We start from the raw sequence: 17,105 nt of genomic DNA, 5'->3' as shown, positions 1-17,105 counted from the left end.
ATCGCTCATCATTTTGGGCGGTTAAGCAAGTTTGATTTACGTTTCCTGTAGTATCGATAGATGCCTCAGAAAAGTTGCCATCCATTTTATATCACATGTATAGTGTCTTCCGATATTCTTTCTATTGATCGTAGAAAACTTGCTCGCTTACTGAGCGTCCCCTGATTTGATAAATGTACATCGAACTTCGATCCCTGGATTCCCCCACGAAGAAAAGCCACTTTTCAAACTCGGTAGACGAAGCTCACCCCACGTCGAAGTACTAAACAGCTGGAATTTCGAGCTCCTCGATGTTTAATTTAACAGTGCCTGGGCGGAAAGTTTCGCCTGAATTTTTCAGTTAGGAAACTACATTAAACAGTCGAGTGGTCAGAAATATTGGACATCACTCTTGGATTTCGGAACTACTATCAAATTCCAATATCATCGGATTGTTCACTTTGTGTGTAGGCATTTCTAGGGTCCAACGACCATATCAGTCGCCTGGCATGCCAGAGATTATTGCAGCTAGTCGATAATTGTTAAAAAAAAAAGACGTTCGACGAGGTAGATCGAGCCCCCGAATTCGAACGGTCAATGTAGAATCGATTAAACGGAAATTTCCAGGCCGCCGATCTTTCTATGGCAGAAAAGTTTCATTCTATCGACACAATAGTTCCATCACCCAGCCGTTCTGTAACGCGTTTTCGCTGATTTAACCCATTTGCATCGGCAGCCGTGCCTTCCACCGGCTCGAAATATTCTACATGGTCGGAAGCCTGCATTATTTCATGAAAATTGCACATGAACTCTGGAAAATCAGATTTCTAAGGGTAGCTCAGAACTATTTAATGAAAACTTGTATCAAAAATCACAGAAGTTATGCAGTTGGAACAGGTACTTCCTTCCATAATTCCTAATTATTGCAAATTAGGTATATGCCATTTTCATGGAATTTATAGAAGATTCAAATTAGCTGAAGAATTACTTGATATCTCTGTTGGAACCTAGGAACATCTATTTTTTATTTAAATTCGCGATTGATTCTAGCACGGTGCATGACCGATTCGGAGTTATCGATGAAAATTACAATAACGATTGTTTCTGATATTCATCCCCTATCCCCGCGATACTTTTGCTGCATGCATGAAATGTCGATATCTAATGCGATACGTGCAAGCATAAATATCGGATGGAAAATCGAGTCTAGCGTTTTATGGAAATAGTGCGGGTTTGTATGTTCCCAGCAGATGTCCCCTATCGATATTTGAAACGAACAGAATCCCGTCATTGTGGCTCTATTCCAATAAAATAGTCCATACACCCGGATCTATTTATTTAAAAATATAAAATAAATAAAAACCAGATCCTTTTTACTTTCAAAATTATGAATTTGTAATAATCATGCAACATAGCTGAATTTAAAGATACGCAGCTAAAAGCACACTCCACGAAATATGACTACTTCAACCTTGGCTTAAAAGAGAGCACAGATGTAAAAGAAATTTATCCCAACCTTTACGTACACAAAGTGGCACAAGCCGACGTTTAGGTCTGCTGTCCAGGACTCTTGGATCACTAGTATTAAACCTCGAGAATCTTCAGTGCTCGAGTACTGTTCATTTTCGCGTAAAAGCAATCTCATCGAGAAAAGTACGGATAGCTCCACAGAGAACAAAGCATTTTCGTTATTTATGAGGGTTTTACAGGAAACTCGGGGGGGACCAGTCGCTGAGGGAAGGAACGAGACCATCATCGAAGGAGTTACAAACACCTGCCCACCGGTAAACACTGCTTTATCGGCGATAAGAGCTGTTTACCGCGCGTCTACTTGTACACATTTGCTAGAGAACTGGTTAATCCACCGTGGACCGATAATTAATTGTCGCGTAGCTATGCGCGGGGCTCAATTAGAACTTGTAGCCGCGCGCCCGAGTAAATTATAACTTCTGACACGCCGGCGTAACGTTCCCCCTACGTGCTGATAATTTGTTCGCGAGCAGTAATTGTTGCGCAATACACCGGCTTTCCGGTGACTCCCTTTTGCAAACCCACAGAAAGCGATAGTTAACCGCGGTGACTAAGATTCTGGATGAAAACGCATTTCTTCTTGGGAGCTGTAATTAAAGTTCTATCGGAAATAGAAGAAACTTAAAACTTTCTCAGAGGAGCCAACAGGTAGTAGATAAATTTCCAATCCAAGTGGTTCTTCCTTCAGGACTAATTCGCAAATTACGGATTATAAGATCTGCATTCTACGATCAGTATCTTTCTTTTAAATTTCCCATGTTTTCTCGCCACCCCCGGAGAAAGGGAAACAGTCGAATTTGTACGTAGGACAATCCGCGTAACATCGCGTGCTAAATGCCAGCCGTGAGATCCTTTCATTCCTTCCCCACTGACGAACTGAAAAATCAATCGAACAACACAGCGTGGCGTTCTATGGCGAATAAAAAAAAAAATGACCGATGTCGATTTCGACCGGACCCAGAGATTGATGGATTTCATCCTGGCGGTGCCAACTCCAACGAAGAACGCGACAAAAGCTTCTCATTGGATATTTGCGTTGACTGTCAGCACAGCGACGCTTTTTTCTCGGGCTTTCGCTCGAAAAATGTTGTAGCGTGAGGGGATTCCGTTGTTCGAGAGGACAAAAGCGCCATTCTGGTTATGATTCATGTGAAATTGATGAAGCGCTCGTCTACGCGTGTGTATTTAATTCGCGCGCCGTGTGTTAGTCGCGTTATGGATGTCAGGATTTTTGTAGCGTCTCTATGTTTACGTTTTCGATTAATCTCGGCTCTAATGCAGTTGGCCGAAGCAAAGGGACTGATTAAAAAAATAATTAGACAAGCTCTGAGCTGCGCGATTGGTTAAATTTCCGCTTTCGATACCTTACCTAATAGTAAAACCTTTCGACGGACCTTAGAATATGTTTCTGGCAATTTGCAGCCGCTGTAACAATATTTATTGCATTCGTAAATCTTTATGACTGTGTCTTTAAAGGTAGGTTTACACCTGACGAGTGCAAATCTTCGTTTACATTAGTCAAGTAAACAAGTGCAGTAGAGTGGCGAGTGTGAAAAAGCATATCTAACTCGACTAGTGTAAACAGTTGGTCGGGTAAAAAAGTCTAGTAAACGGGCGAGCACTAGCCGAGTCGAGTGGTAGAGCGGACAGCATAGTAGCTGGGCCAAGCATTGGGCTCAGTTCACTAGGCCGAGTTACTTGATTAATGTAAACTAGGCTGTCCCGCCGGATTACTCGGCCGGGTACTGGAATATGCGTTCAGACTGGGCGAGTGCTCGGCTCAGTGGGCTCACTCGGCCGAGCACTGGTCAGGTGTAAATAAGTCAAATTCCATAGAAGGGTACTCGATCCAACAATGTTCCCCGAGAGTAAAAACGACCCTTTCATCCCTCCAACCCGAGAGATATGAAGCACAGAACGTCTGGGGGGCATCAAATTCAGTGTCTTCTGTTTCTGTTCGAACAGCTCTCGGTCAGGTGATGCTCTACGTAGACGGCATGAATGGAGTGATGGAACACGGTCAGACAGTCCAGTGGTTATACACCCTGATAGCCAGCCGCTTCCGCCTGGTCGTGAAGACCGCCCTGAAGCTGCTGCTAGTGTTCGTCGAGTACGTGGAGACGAACAGCCTGCTGCTGGTGAGAGCTGTGAGGTCTGTTGACACGTCGAGGGGCATGATACCCTGGACGAACGTGATGAAGCTCCTGAAGGATTACGACGCCGCCGACACAGAGCTCCTAATCTATGCCACGACCCTGGTCAACAAGTGTTTGAACGGCATACCGGACCAGGACACTTATTACGATCAAGTGGACTGCCTGGAGGAGCAGGGGATCGAGGGTATCATCCAGAGGTACATGTCGAAGCAGGGCACCGACCTCGATCTGCTCAGGCAGTTCCAGATCTACGAGGCCGTGCTGCACCACGAGGACGGGAACGACAGGGGATCGCCTATTCGGCAGCTCGACGATAACATCAGGTATCGGTTTTCACTGAAAACGGCCAGCCTTTCGCGGATGGGGATCTTCGTCTGCCAAGTTCGCTATTTCGTGCAGCCACCCTCCTGATTTATGGCATATTGTATCGCGTAGCTGACGCTTGCTTCACGAACCCTTCGAGAGGAAGGAATTTTTTCCACAGATTTTTCACCACCGTCGAACGAAGATCTTTCAGATTCCGTGTTGGGAGTTCGATAGTAATAAGTTTGGAATTCTCTTACAGGTCGCTGAAAATCATAGTGACATCTCAAAGAACGGTATTTGGAATTGCTAGTAGTACACGTACCCGATATCTCCGGCAATCTCAATATAGTACAGTTACTGTAGCCAGTATGTAATAGTAAAACATATACACATTAAACGTGGTCGTACCTCGAGCACAAGGATTCCCAACACGAAAGCTCGGAAGCCTCGAATCAGAAACTTGACCTCGGTTCGCTTAGAATCGCCACTCGCGCGGAGTCCGTAAACTCGGTACAAGAAGCCCCTAATCAGTCATACCAACAACCGCTCACGAGCGGCAACTTGCCGCGTCTTGCAGGAAGACGCTGCGGAACCGGAAGTCCCTGGTGGATTCGCACGAGCGTCGAAAATCCCGCAGACACTCGACGGGCACGTCTCCGTTGTCGATGTCCTTGAACGCCAGACTGAGCCCGCGGCTGAACCACTCGTTGGGCCTCAACTCCCTGAACAACACGCTGAACTCGAGCTTGCCAGACGACGACGACGAGTCCAGCAGCTCTCAAAGCTCTCAGGGTCATCTGGGAGAGGTGCAGCTGAACGGCAGCTACAAGGAGAACAAAGGTATCGCGGCTTCCCCATCCTTCTCGTTCTTCTTTTATCCACGCCACGAGCAGAGCCGAGCTTTCGCTTTCCGTCTACTCACGTGTCACCGGCGCGCACCGCGGATCAGCTCGTTAGCGATTCGACCGCTCGATGAATACGAACTTCGACGTCCACGAGCAGTGATTTCCGCGTTAACGGATCGTCCCTCTCCCGGGAGAGAGACCTTGCGGATTCACAGTTCCCCGCGCGGTCCGTTGCGGACGCAACGCGCGGCAACGAGCGTCAGGGACAGGGCGAAAAGCGCAGTTTCGCTCGAAGGGGGCCGTGATTGAGGACGTTCGTTCCGTCGCGGAAAACGCGCCAATTCGATCCGTTGCGCGGCCAAGTACGCGACCAGCTCGGGTCTGAGCGATCGAAGTACGTAATTCGAAGGATAATCGGGGGATGGTGTATTAAATTTTCACGCGGTAATACAGGGACGGTGGAGAAATTAATACCTTGCGTTTTTCACTATCCGCTGGTGGAACGCGATGGAACGACGCGCTCGATGAACTGAATTTATCGTCGATGTCGTAGGACGTTTCGATCTATGTGTCGCCAGCTATAAATTAGAACGGAGGCTGGCAACCGCGAGCCTCGCGGGGAAACGAAAACGGCCGGGCGATAAGCACGCTCGTTCGGGAAGTAGTGAATTATAGATCGACGCGGAAAATGATCGGTGGCGTGTGCATCATCGGCGAACGCTTGAGAAAAGGAGTGATTTATTGCGCGTTCCAGTGGACGTTGGTGTGACGCCGGCGCTGAGACGTCGAAGGGAACGTGCCGAGAGACAGAGGAGCTTCATCAGGGAGCAACAGGAGGCCACGGCGAACATGCGAGCATCCGTGGGTCATTCGGACGACCAGGAAAGTGAGTAATTGGTTTCGTTGTTTAGAACTTGCAGGAATTCAGCAAGCGTTTTCGAGAAGCACTGGAAAAAGAATTGCTAATTCAGTATTTAAGCATGTGTGTAAGGGTGCATCAGAATTGATTGATCACTGATCGAAAGGACGGTAACGAATCGATGAATTTCCTGTTGGCTTGACGAAGGTCCTTACGCGACGAACGGGCTGCGTTACGCGAACGGCACGTCGCACGAACGAAACGCGGACTCGCCCTCGAACAAGCTGTCCAGAACGAACAGCAGGAAGGACTTGACGCCCCTGATGAATGCCGCGAATAAGCTTGACTCCGAGGAGAAGAAACCTTGGTACGGCAAGAGCCCGGACGAGGGTGTCGAGTGCGACGAGGGCAATCACACCGACGAGGATGAGGATCGTCGAGTGGTTTTACAGCTGAAGAGGGAAGGAACCGTCAAGGATCTCACACAAAAGCTGGCGGCTCAAAATCTCATACCGAGCAGTCCAGTTGAGGAGAAGGTTTCCAGGTAATTTCACCATCCGATGCATCCGCGACAATTAAACGCTATTTAGAAACTTAATCGGGGATGACCATGTAGCGAGTAACGGGCATCGCGAACTTGTATAATTTCATAAACAGCTGCTTTAAATATTACAATTCACGAAATTCTATTGGGTTTTAATTGACAGTGTTACTTTGCAAAAGTTTGATTACGTGTAAATGATGCTAATTCAACTGCGAGTGTCCGAAACTTAAGACCACGCAGATTATCATCAAAGAAATTAAAGTAATCTTGATGGGACTGAACCAATTCATGCCAGTTCATTATTGGTGCAAATTCCACCCATCTTTGAAATAAGAATCCACGTTAAATGCCCAACGCGACATCCAAAACTGCGCAGTGCCCTTCCATCACAGCTTGCGGTTCCCTGGTTGCAGGATAGGGGACATGAGCGGCCTGATCTCGAAGGCGAAGGAGGGTCTAGCGAAGTCGAAGTCGAAGGCGGACGTGCTGAAGTCCCCGACCGGCGATAACCTGCCGAAACTGCAGGAGGCGAAGAAATCCGAGAACGAGCTGCACTGGGAGGAGCTAGTTAAGAAACTGAAGCGGCCGCTCGCGCTCTGCGACCTCGACTTCACCGATCTGAATTCCGACGACGAGGTCGACGTTCTCGGTCCCGTGAACGTGACCAACGGCATCCCACCGCCCCCACCGCCCATGGTGCCATCGCCTGGTGGTGCACGTGCCCCGCCACCCCCACCCCTGGGGGCGAGACTGCCACCGCCGCCTCTGCCCCAGGCTCCGCCGCCCCTGTTCGGCGTGAATCTCAAGTCGCCGAGGTCACCGACCGCCAGCGAGACCAGCAACACGCCAAAGAGCCCGACACCGACCTTCACGAAGAAGAGCAAGAAGACGGTGAAGCTGTTCTGGAAGGAGGTCAGGGATGATCCCATCATACTGTCCCGCCTCGACAAGAACAAGATGATATGGGACGAGCTGTCCCCGGTACCTGTTGACACGCAGAAGCTCGAGCACCTGTTCGAGAGCCGCGCCAAGGATCTCATCACCAAGGTGAGCAATCCTCCCTCGTTGTCCGAAGCTTTACACACCGTTATCCTCTGAGCAGCTTCCTTTAGCCAGGGGTTGGTTCTTAATCTGCCATTCTCGCAAGCCGGCAACACGCGTAACGCTATTGTACGATTCACTCGTGGGTAGCTTCGGGCCTCAGGTTGCGGATGATTCTTTCTTGATGGGAACGGTAGCGTTTGTGGCGCACAAGTGAAATTAAGATTCGAGGGAACGGTTTGTATCGGAGTTTCTTATTGAGGATACGAGGGCTGATATTTTTGATCAGTTAAGGTGTCTCTGCTCGAGGTAGCCACATTTCCTATTCTAAGTAAAGTGTGATAAGCAAGTCGTGTAAAACAGTTTTCTAAATTTTGTAGAATTTCGTTTTATTTAAAACAAAATACTGGTCTCTCATTAGCGAATGATTTTTCTAACGCAACAAAAGGATGGAAAATCGACCTTAAACCCTTTAACTACATATTCACGATCGTAACCACCCCATTTATATTCTACCACTGAATTCCAAATCTCCCTCGGGCGGCAAAAGTAATTCCATTTCAAACCGAGCTTCGGGATCAAAGACTTTCTCCTCAGTATCCAAGTGAACAATACGCTTTTATAGGGCTTAGCGCCCGCTCCTCTTGCATCGACGAGCTACTTATCCCTCTAATTCTCTCTTTCTCTCTCGCGGTTTCTCAAAATTATATCGCACCGCGTTTCCGGCAGGAAATTTAATTACGCCGAGGGGATCCGGGGGAAAAAAGCGACGACGATATCCCGCCCCATGAATCTTCCCGCTTCTTTGTTTCGCCTTGTTCTATCTCAAACGTGTCCGACGACGACGTCGGCTACCGTTAACCATCCCCCGACTCCCGATTCGTGAACCGCCCTCCAAAGAGCGAATCCTCGGCCTTGCACCCGCTTCTATCTGCCGCGAGAAAACCTTTTCATCCAGCGGAAATTCCGCAAGCCGCGTAGCCACAATCCAGAATACACAAAGCTACGTGGCTGGTTAACCGGATCGCTGGTTCGGGGTTGCCGCTGCGCTTAAAGGGGATGAAACCTTCGAACCCGGGGGTCAAGGAAATCGTTATTTTCTGGAATCCCGGGCTTCTATTTGCGCAAGGTATCCCCTTTTTATAGGGGGATTGCGGCAAGCAAGTGTGAATTCGTTGAAATCGTGGAAAGGGTGGCTCTCAGTTCTTATAGCAATACTTTGGTGAGATTCAACTTCAATTATTCGTTCATTCAGCGTTTCTGTATTTATGAATTATAGAAAATTATTGAAACACTGGTTAACTGTAGTAGCTAGATTTCTTTCGGACTAGGAGGAAATCGTTTCGCGCTGACTTTACAAATTCGATATACACTGGGTATAAAAATTTTGCGTACACTAAGGTACGCAGAAGTGTCTGTTTATGAAAATATATAAATATCCTTGAATTCCTTTACTTAACAAACAATTGCCGAATCTTTCAATTCAATCGCGGCCAATTTTTTTCCCTGTTCGCGCGCCAGCGATTATCTCGAATCGAGGATTTGATCGACGTTTGCTCTCGAAATATTTTTAAATAAAAGGATGCCAAGCGTGTAGCGATGGGATAGAACCCACTACCGGAAAACTCTGGCCAGGATGGAGTGCTGGAAATTGCATTAAATACAGACGCCCACCTCTTTCTTTTCGCGCGCTCTTTCGTACGTGTCTCGACGATAACGGAAGGAATTAAAGGCTCGACGAGTCTCGCTTCGTTTTTTTTTTCCACCTCGTGTTAAAATCACAGGCCAGGGATGGGGCAGCGTACGAATTGGCATGGAGACGCTTTATCCCGTTCACTGACGCGTTATATTCGACGAAAGTTTCACGGGATTGCGCTTGGCTATCCCGCGACAGTAATAGAGGGTGGAGTTTGTTTCGTTCGAACGTATAAATATTTACAGATTCACGGAGAAATTATTACACAACGAAATATAGATTTCGTTCTAAAAATGTTACGAAGCAGCTTTGAAACGTCTACGCTTCCACCCATTTCTCTGGGAAATTCCAATGCCGTCTTGGAAGAAGCCTCGAACATTTCAATACCATTCATCGTTGAATTAAATTCACCGCTCATTTTATACCGACGCGCGAGTGGAATTTGAATTTCAGCCAAGTAGCACGGGCAAGCGATTGACTTTCAAAGTCGTTTCCCTCGAAAATTACGCTGTTACGGCAGGCGCAGGGCCGCGTCTGTCTCAGTTCTGCCTCGCATTTCGGCTGAGTCTTCGTGCTATTCGTTTCACTAACCCGTGTTAGCGATACTACACCATTTGCAATCGTGTAAACGCGGAAGCTGTCGCGTGTACAAAGGATCGAGGCAGCACAGTCACTGTGTTAAGGCCTCGCTCCAGCTCTGCCGTTGCCTTTGACATGGATTACGCGTTTAATCCCTGCCGATTTACAAGGGGTGGATCGCGTTCCGTGCCTCCCTCGGCCCGATTCCCCCTTCAACGGCTTTATTTCCGATCGCGTGTGAAATAACAGAAACGTCGCGGAATCTATGCCCGATCCCAGGAGCTTTCCCTGTCGCAAAGCAAAGAGGAACCGTTTGTCGACGCTTAAGAGGATAAAAGGTCTCGTTGCCCGTTTTGTTCCGCCGCCCCTTAGTCGCTCGCGGTTTCCCTCCCCCTCGTTTTCGTTTTTCACCGTGGCCGTTCGATTTCGCGGCTTCCCACGGAACTCGGCGCTAAGTTTATTAAAATATTCGCCCGTCGGCGACGCGACTGTTTGCGCATCGCCAAACGGAAACGAGAAGTTCTCTGCGGAGTTGTTTAAAGCAGCCGGGAGATTCCCGCTGGACCCGGGAGCCGGAGGACTTCCGTCTTCCATTCTCGGCGCCTCGAGAAATAGAAAATATTACGCCGTTGGTCAGCTACGACTGTCAACGAGCTTAAAGGATTTAAGTCCCCTCCGCTATTTCGCCCCCTGTTCTTTTGTCGCCGCTCCACCGCCGTCTTCGCGGTGGTATTTCATCGGACTTCCGGGAGGAGACTTTGCCTCCGCACAGCCGACGTCGCTTCCTCGCCTATTTACTTGTTAAACGAGGAATCTTTTAATTGGATCCGCGACTTCACGGTGTAATTAGAAGGAAGTAATAATGAATACGCGGAAGATGTGAACATTCCCCGTCTTTCAGTCCCTTGAACGTTTTCAAAAGATACAAGCCGAGGAAACTCTTAATTTATTTCAACGAATAAAGCTGTCTGAATTTCTTCTATTTACGTGGGAGAGCTATGTTCCTTATAATGGATGCTAAAGTCCTGTTTTGTAAAGTTATGTTTAGTTGCACGAAGTAAGTGTTATAATTTAACCGTGAAAGAAATTCGTGAAAGTCCAGAGCCGCGGATATTTATCGGCCTTTATAAAAAAATCTCGTAGCAGCGCGGAAGTGCTCCTTAATGAGCTTGCCCGAAATTGAATGAGCAGCGTATTAAAAATATGCCAGAGGGGCGTGCCCTTGACAATTTATTTAATCTACGTGCTCTATGTTATGAAAAAGCCCCGGCTTTTCAGCCAGCTCTTGCTCTATCGAATTTCACGGAATAAATTTTCGTCCTGGGAACGGAAATGGGCATACGGTATTCCCCTATTTCGCTCTTTCGCAAATCCTTCCCGCCCGCGCGGTGAATCGGGCGCGTATCAAGTAAATTTTCCGGCAAATAGAAATGCAACGGCGAAAGCCCGCCCGTAAAATCGGCACTGCCTCCCGTGGAAATCATTATTCCCTGACTAAGACCTGGACGACAGGATACGGAAAATGATATTTCCACGACTCCGCCGTGCTCGCCCTCTGTCCGTTTTAATTAACTTTTTTCCCCATTGAAATTTTCCATTATAACGTTATGGAAGCCTCCGCTTTTCGGCATTTTCCACCAGAACGGAGGAAAAACTCTGCAATTTCTGCCGCCGCGGAGACACGGCACTGCAAGATCGCCGTTTCCCAACAATTTTTTACCCCTCCGCGACGAATAAACATTAACTTCCATCTCGATCGCGTAGCCCCGTTTGAGCAGTTTTAATAACGGAGAAGGGTAGCTCGACTTCTATTTAAAAAATAACTGAGTGCTGCGGAATCGGTATATTCGCCTGCAGGGAATTTTCCTTTTTACAGGAATATTTGCAACTACACATTATTATTCCCCTTGGAAGGGAATATTCCGCAATTCTACGTTTGCGATCGCATTCTGTTTGCCAACCTTTGCTAGAAATGTTTAAAAAAATATCCTCGGCAATATCACTGTTTGACTTATCTCGCAGAGGGGTTGGAAGTTAAATCACACGCGCATTGAACAGCGAATAGCCACGCAATGCTTCTCTCCTTGAATCACGCGCGTTTCCGCTTTCTCGGTAGTAAACGATCGTGTGGATCGTCCAAATAGCCGTCGTATGGCACCTAGATTAATTTCTCCGTGCTGGCGATATCGAGTAATGTCCCCCGGCCGTTTCTCGAGCCGCGCGTTTTCCATGGCGCGGTGAAAACCGGCGGAAATTCCTCAGCGATCGGTCGCGTTCAAAGATTCCACGTGAACGGCCAGTCGGTGCCGCTAATTGCTCCTGTAATTGCATGTCGGTTTTATCGGCTTTGCCCGTTCGCGTTCCTCGCGTTCTAAATTGTCGCGAGCCAATGGACACGCTCGCATAATGTGGCATTACACCGAACATCTCTCTCCATCGCGCTACTCTCTTCCGCCCTTCTCTCTTTCACCCTTCCCCACTTCTTTGCCAAGCTTTTCCTCTCGCGAGCTCATCCTTTGAACTTTTATGTTCACCTCGGAGTCCGGGAATAATTAATGCCAGGCAACGAGAAACAGAGAGAGCGTGAATCGGGAAAAATGACGGGGCACCGGATGGAAAAGCGAGGACAAGCAAACGACGCAGTGAAAGGGGAGGGAAATAATATCTGGGACGTTATTAGTCGTTTTGGAGTGTTCTTTTGGATATTTCATCAGACTCAATGGACGTGGATATCACCTTGTAAATATTGCTCCCGGCAATATTTACAAACATTGACTGTTCTGAATCCTGTCATTATTAATTTTCACTGGTAAACTTGATTTCCTGATAATGACAGATTTAAAAAGGGCACTTGAAGGAGCATTCAGTTTCTCGGGCTACCTTTTATCTTCGTGCTACATTGTATTAAAAAAATGTGCTTACTGCGAGCAATTTCTCATACATACATACATGAACGATTACAATCTTGGTATAATATCGCAGACACTGTTAGTCTAATGACGTAGCTTTATCAATAACACATCGTTAATTAATACCCGTCTGTAACTTTAACGTTATCCTACTATAATAATCGCGAAAAATAATCATAATAATGATGCGGCGAATAGTGGTTGGTTGGGTGGTTGGTGATATGGTGGTTTAATGCAATACGACTAATCTTTTCTTGTATTTATTTGCAATATTCTTGGTGCTCGCACGAAAAAATGAACGAAATGGCATGCTGGAATTTTACAGGAGGTGAGTCCTAATTTCTTAACGTCACTTAACGCCGGTTTTCACTAACCCGTAAATGAGCTTTCATCCATGCAGACGTTAGTCTCCCGTTCTTTTTATGCTTCTCGCCTAACAAACGAGGGATATAAGTCAATTTATATCCCTCGATAATCCCATTAATACAATTGTTTGACGAACGAACCCTTTGATTCGATCGCTACAGTTATCATTAATATTCTTCGCTTTCGAAAAGTTTCCCTAATTAATCTGGGTGTAGCTGCTTTCGGTTCGCTTGTTGCAGCTCCATAACTACCCTCCTCAGTTTCACATCCCCCCTGTTCGCTTTTGTCTCCGATTTCTCCCGTGTTACTTTTAACATCGTAACAATAACCATCATTGGTCATTATTCGCCTTCCCACGCTACTAATTCCGTTCCACCGATAATAATATTATTCTGTGCCGATTGATCCGCAGAAACAGCAGACACATTACCGTGTTTCCATCTCTCCGTAGTTTCATTCCCCACCGTTTGGTGTATAAATATTTGATGTGCACTTGGTTGTTGATATATTATTTCAGCGGGCAGTCGTGCGCCCCGTTTGAAAGCCACTCGTGCACGGTGTTCGTTGTTAATAATTACGTTCACGATTTGGAGTGTTCGTAGCGCAATAACGACCCTTTAAGTTCGCCCACGATCACGGCTCTCCCGTCAGCGAGTAAGCGTTCCGTTTCTTTTTTGTCGCCGAGTAGAAACAGCAGGAGATGAACAAGAACAAGGAGATCATCGTGCTGGACCATAAACGATCGAACGCCATTAACATCGGAATGACGAAATTGCCGCCGCCGAGATCGATTAAAACCGCGATCTTGAAAATGGACGCGACCATTATGAACAGAGAGGGTATCGAGGTAAGAACATTAATTTTCCTCCTCTATCAGTATTTACACTGAACTCACTAAACTTCTCAGTATAAACTAATCTCGCTAAACTTCTCAGTATAAACTAATCTCGCTAAACTTAATCAGATATCAATTACACACTTCAATCTTTACTTTCAATAGACAAGATTAAATATTAGTTAAGGGTGCGCAGACTGCAGATACCCTTACGATTCGAATCGATATAATACCACTGAATTTCACTCGATCAACATTGCCTGCGATACTCACATTTTGGAGTACCTTCACACCCATGACACACAAAAGCAGCTTATGTTATTCGCAAAAATTTAACCACGATATTCCTAGAAATCGATGAATCTCTCTCACATGTTTCCGCTCGTCCCTCCATCTTCTCCTCGAACGGATATATTCGTCACGATCCCAATTTCGTTTGCAACCCCGATCGAAGGCGTGACCGTGTTAGTCACGATCCTTGGTTCACGATTAGCCCCGTGGTTCAGTTAAAACGCACGTGCCCCCTGGTTTCTCGGCTGTTTTTACTGATTTCTCTAATTTCTCTAATTTCCTGTTCGTTTCTCGTCTTCGTTCGCCCCCTGTTCCCCGTGTCCCGGTTCCCCCCGCGATAGAAACTACTGACGATGCTGCCAACCGAGGAGGAGAGGTCGAGGATACAAGAGGCGCAGGCCGCCAATCCTGACCTACCTTTAGGATCGGCCGAGCAGTTTCTTCTAACTTTGGCCTCCATCTCGGAGTTGCCCGCCAGGCTGAAACTTTGGGCATTCAAGCTGGACTTCGAGAATTCGGAGAAGGTGAGTTTTACCAGCATCCTCGCGAATTATTATGCGCAGCGACGCCAGTGGTTCGTTGCGTCCATAATCTATTCGGCCGCAAATTTTTAACCGACATAAATCTATTCGCTGCGCGCGATCGAAACGCTCGGGGTGAATGTTTAAAATGGAAATGCAGCATTTACTTATTGTTAGCTGAAGTCTCTTACTTTCCGCTGCCGCTGTAAAGCCAAATAGCGTGGCGCGATAAACACAGTGGCCGCGTGAGAAGCGTGCATGACATTTCCAATGGAAATTCTATTAAGCCACGTCGCATACGAATGCACGTAATAGGGATCGAATTGGCCCGTTATTTCTCACGAATCTCGTCTCGAATTCCGCGGAGATAGTCGCAGCCGCGACGAGGAAAAACGCCAGGTATGCAGGGAAGGAAGTCGCGGGGAACGTTCCCCGCATAATCGCGCGATTTCTTCGCCTGGGAACACGGCGAATTCCGATACACGATCGTGTGCTACCAGCGAGCGTGCATCACTTCCTCCACAGGACTGGCGCCTAACTCGAAACACTCGGCGAGACACTCGAATCGCAGCCATCCTATTACCGCCTGACGTATTCTCGAAGTAGGTACTGTTGCGAGATGGGAAGAAGACCGACTACACAGAAGCTGAAATGTCTTAGGGGCAAGGGGAATCGCTCGCTCGCTCCACCCTATCCCCTCCAAGAAATCCTACTTTTAGGTTCTTAGCGGCTGTCCATATCCGCGGGCTGTCGCGATTTGTTTCGTTCGCGTTCTGCGTTACGCGGCGGATCGAAACTGCAAATACCCACTAACATACGACGAAAGTTCACAGACAAATTACGTTGGATAAATCGGTCACAGTTAAAACTGCGTGTTAATGGATAAAAACCGTTGGTTTATCCGCGGATTTGATCGAAACTGTGGACTTTCATTTTGCTGAAAGTATTCTCAGTTGTCATGCAGACTCGAACGGAGTTGCACAAAACGAAATATGTTTAAACGTAATAATAAAAAAACATAAAATAATACTCCTCTATCAATATCTTTAGATGACATTACTATAATGTAATATTATAATAGTAAGTTTTTACAGTTTTTTCAATTTCGACCTGTCGGTTTTTATCAGCAGACAAAAACTGCACGTTAACGTTGAACAACTGTTTTGTCACGCGGTTGAAGTTTGTCACGAGAACCGTGACGGTAGAAATCGATTATAGACATGCATCGCTAACATGCAGAGTTAAGTCCGCAGACTTGAAACGCGACGGATGAAGACCGCGGGGAAACCTCCCCGTGTGTGGCCTGGGTGGAGCAAGCGGGCGATTCCCCTTGCCCCTATGACATTTCAGCTTGTAGGTAGTCGGTGTTCTTCCCATCTCGCAATAGTACATGTATCATCGCGTACGATCTGGAAATGTTTCTAAAATTCTCCGCGTATAAAGCTTTGCTGCCAGTCCTTATTACCACTTTGCGGGACGAACCCCTAAACGCGAATTACACTACAGAAAATATCGACCTTTCCCTTTCCATCTTTCATCCTTAAAGATTTAACGAGCATCGTCGTTACGAGAAAATCCTTTACGGAGGGCGTAGCACACGTCCCTCCGAAACGTAAAACAAAAGCAACAGGGAAACGTACGCGCGGTGCCGGCGTTGCCGCGCAAAGAGGTCAGCAACCGACGCGACGAACCAGCCGGTGTCTGAGAAAGTCGCGCGAAAGAAATAATCGCTAGCCATCTTTGTGACTTCAGGAAATTGCGGACCCTTTGATGGACCTGAAGCAGGGAATGGAGACCCTGCGAGTGAATAAAACGTTCCGCGGGATTCTGAGCACGCTCCTTTCGATCGGGATATTCCTCAACGGAAATGAGGTAGGTATTGAATGCCGGCCAAATGATATCCGCTTAATCCGTCCGACGGAGTGGCCGCTCGCGCGGAATCGATATCCATAGGCGTCGATAATTTTCGTGTAACTGTTAGCCGACGGTACGGGAAAGGGCGAGGGAGGGTTGGGGCGAAGATTGGGGTACAGGCGCTTCCCTTGGCCGAGTGCCACGCTTCTGAGAACGAAAACCCTCGACCTATCGCGTCGCCTTTTGTTCGATAACGTTGCAGTGACCGTAGACGGTGCTCGTCACAGTTTGCACCTTCACGCTTGTAGACTCTGTAGATTGGAAAAACGCTTCGTGATTCTGGCTGCGCTGCAGAGTGGCCTGCGTAACATGGCCACTCAGAATAGCTCGAGAATTTATTAACATTTTCTAAATTCAGCGAACCCTTCCCAATCAAATAATTGCTCAACGGGACACCAGCTTTCGTATTCTAATTTGCTCCGTCATTGATTATACTATACAACATCCCAAAGCACGTATCCCGAATTACGTGCCCGCCGTGGCAAAGGGAAACGCGCAACGCTGGGACTCTGCAGCTTCCCTTTAAAACCCATCTGCTCACATGGTAACGAAACTGGTCGTTTAAAATAAAGAAACGACGTCTGCAGCCGCGTGTAACGCGAGCGTAACCTTTGCTATCGTAGCAGCACTCGTGCACGCGATATCAAACGCACAAACGGTACGGTCGCACGAATATTCGTGTACAAGACACTTTGCGATTCTGATTCGACGCAGGACGATTCCTTTTCGTTCGT

At 47.2% G+C, this 17,105-nt stretch overlaps 1 protein-coding gene across 2 annotated transcripts in view; it reads left to right on the top strand.

The window, feature by feature from the left end:
- The window catches only part of Fhos (Formin homology 2 domain containing), a 170,332-nt gene that overhangs the window by 133,993 nt on the left and 19,234 nt on the right, over positions 1 to 17,105 (top strand). For both annotated transcript variants that reach the window (XM_076808747.1, XM_076808748.1), the window contains exons 6-13: positions 3,475 to 3,988; positions 4,549 to 4,811; positions 5,571 to 5,702; positions 5,883 to 6,219; positions 6,633 to 7,266; positions 13,499 to 13,657; positions 14,278 to 14,460; positions 16,210 to 16,329. In XM_076808747.1, the coding sequence (XP_076664862.1) occupies positions 3,475 to 3,988; positions 4,549 to 4,811; positions 5,571 to 5,702; positions 5,883 to 6,219; positions 6,633 to 7,266; positions 13,499 to 13,657; positions 14,278 to 14,460; positions 16,210 to 16,329 (2,342 nt within the window). The remainder of the gene's footprint in view (positions 1 to 3,474; positions 3,989 to 4,548; positions 4,812 to 5,570; positions 5,703 to 5,882; positions 6,220 to 6,632; positions 7,267 to 13,498; positions 13,658 to 14,277; positions 14,461 to 16,209; positions 16,330 to 17,105) is intronic.

This window comes from Andrena cerasifolii, chromosome 3 (genome assembly GCF_050908995.1).
Source record: "Andrena cerasifolii isolate SP2316 chromosome 3, iyAndCera1_principal, whole genome shotgun sequence".
In the NCBI taxonomy this organism is placed as follows: Eukaryota; Metazoa; Arthropoda; class Insecta; order Hymenoptera; family Andrenidae; genus Andrena; species Andrena cerasifolii.
The sequence above is the reverse complement of the archived record's forward strand: the minus strand, read 5'-3'. Positions and strand labels throughout refer to the sequence as shown.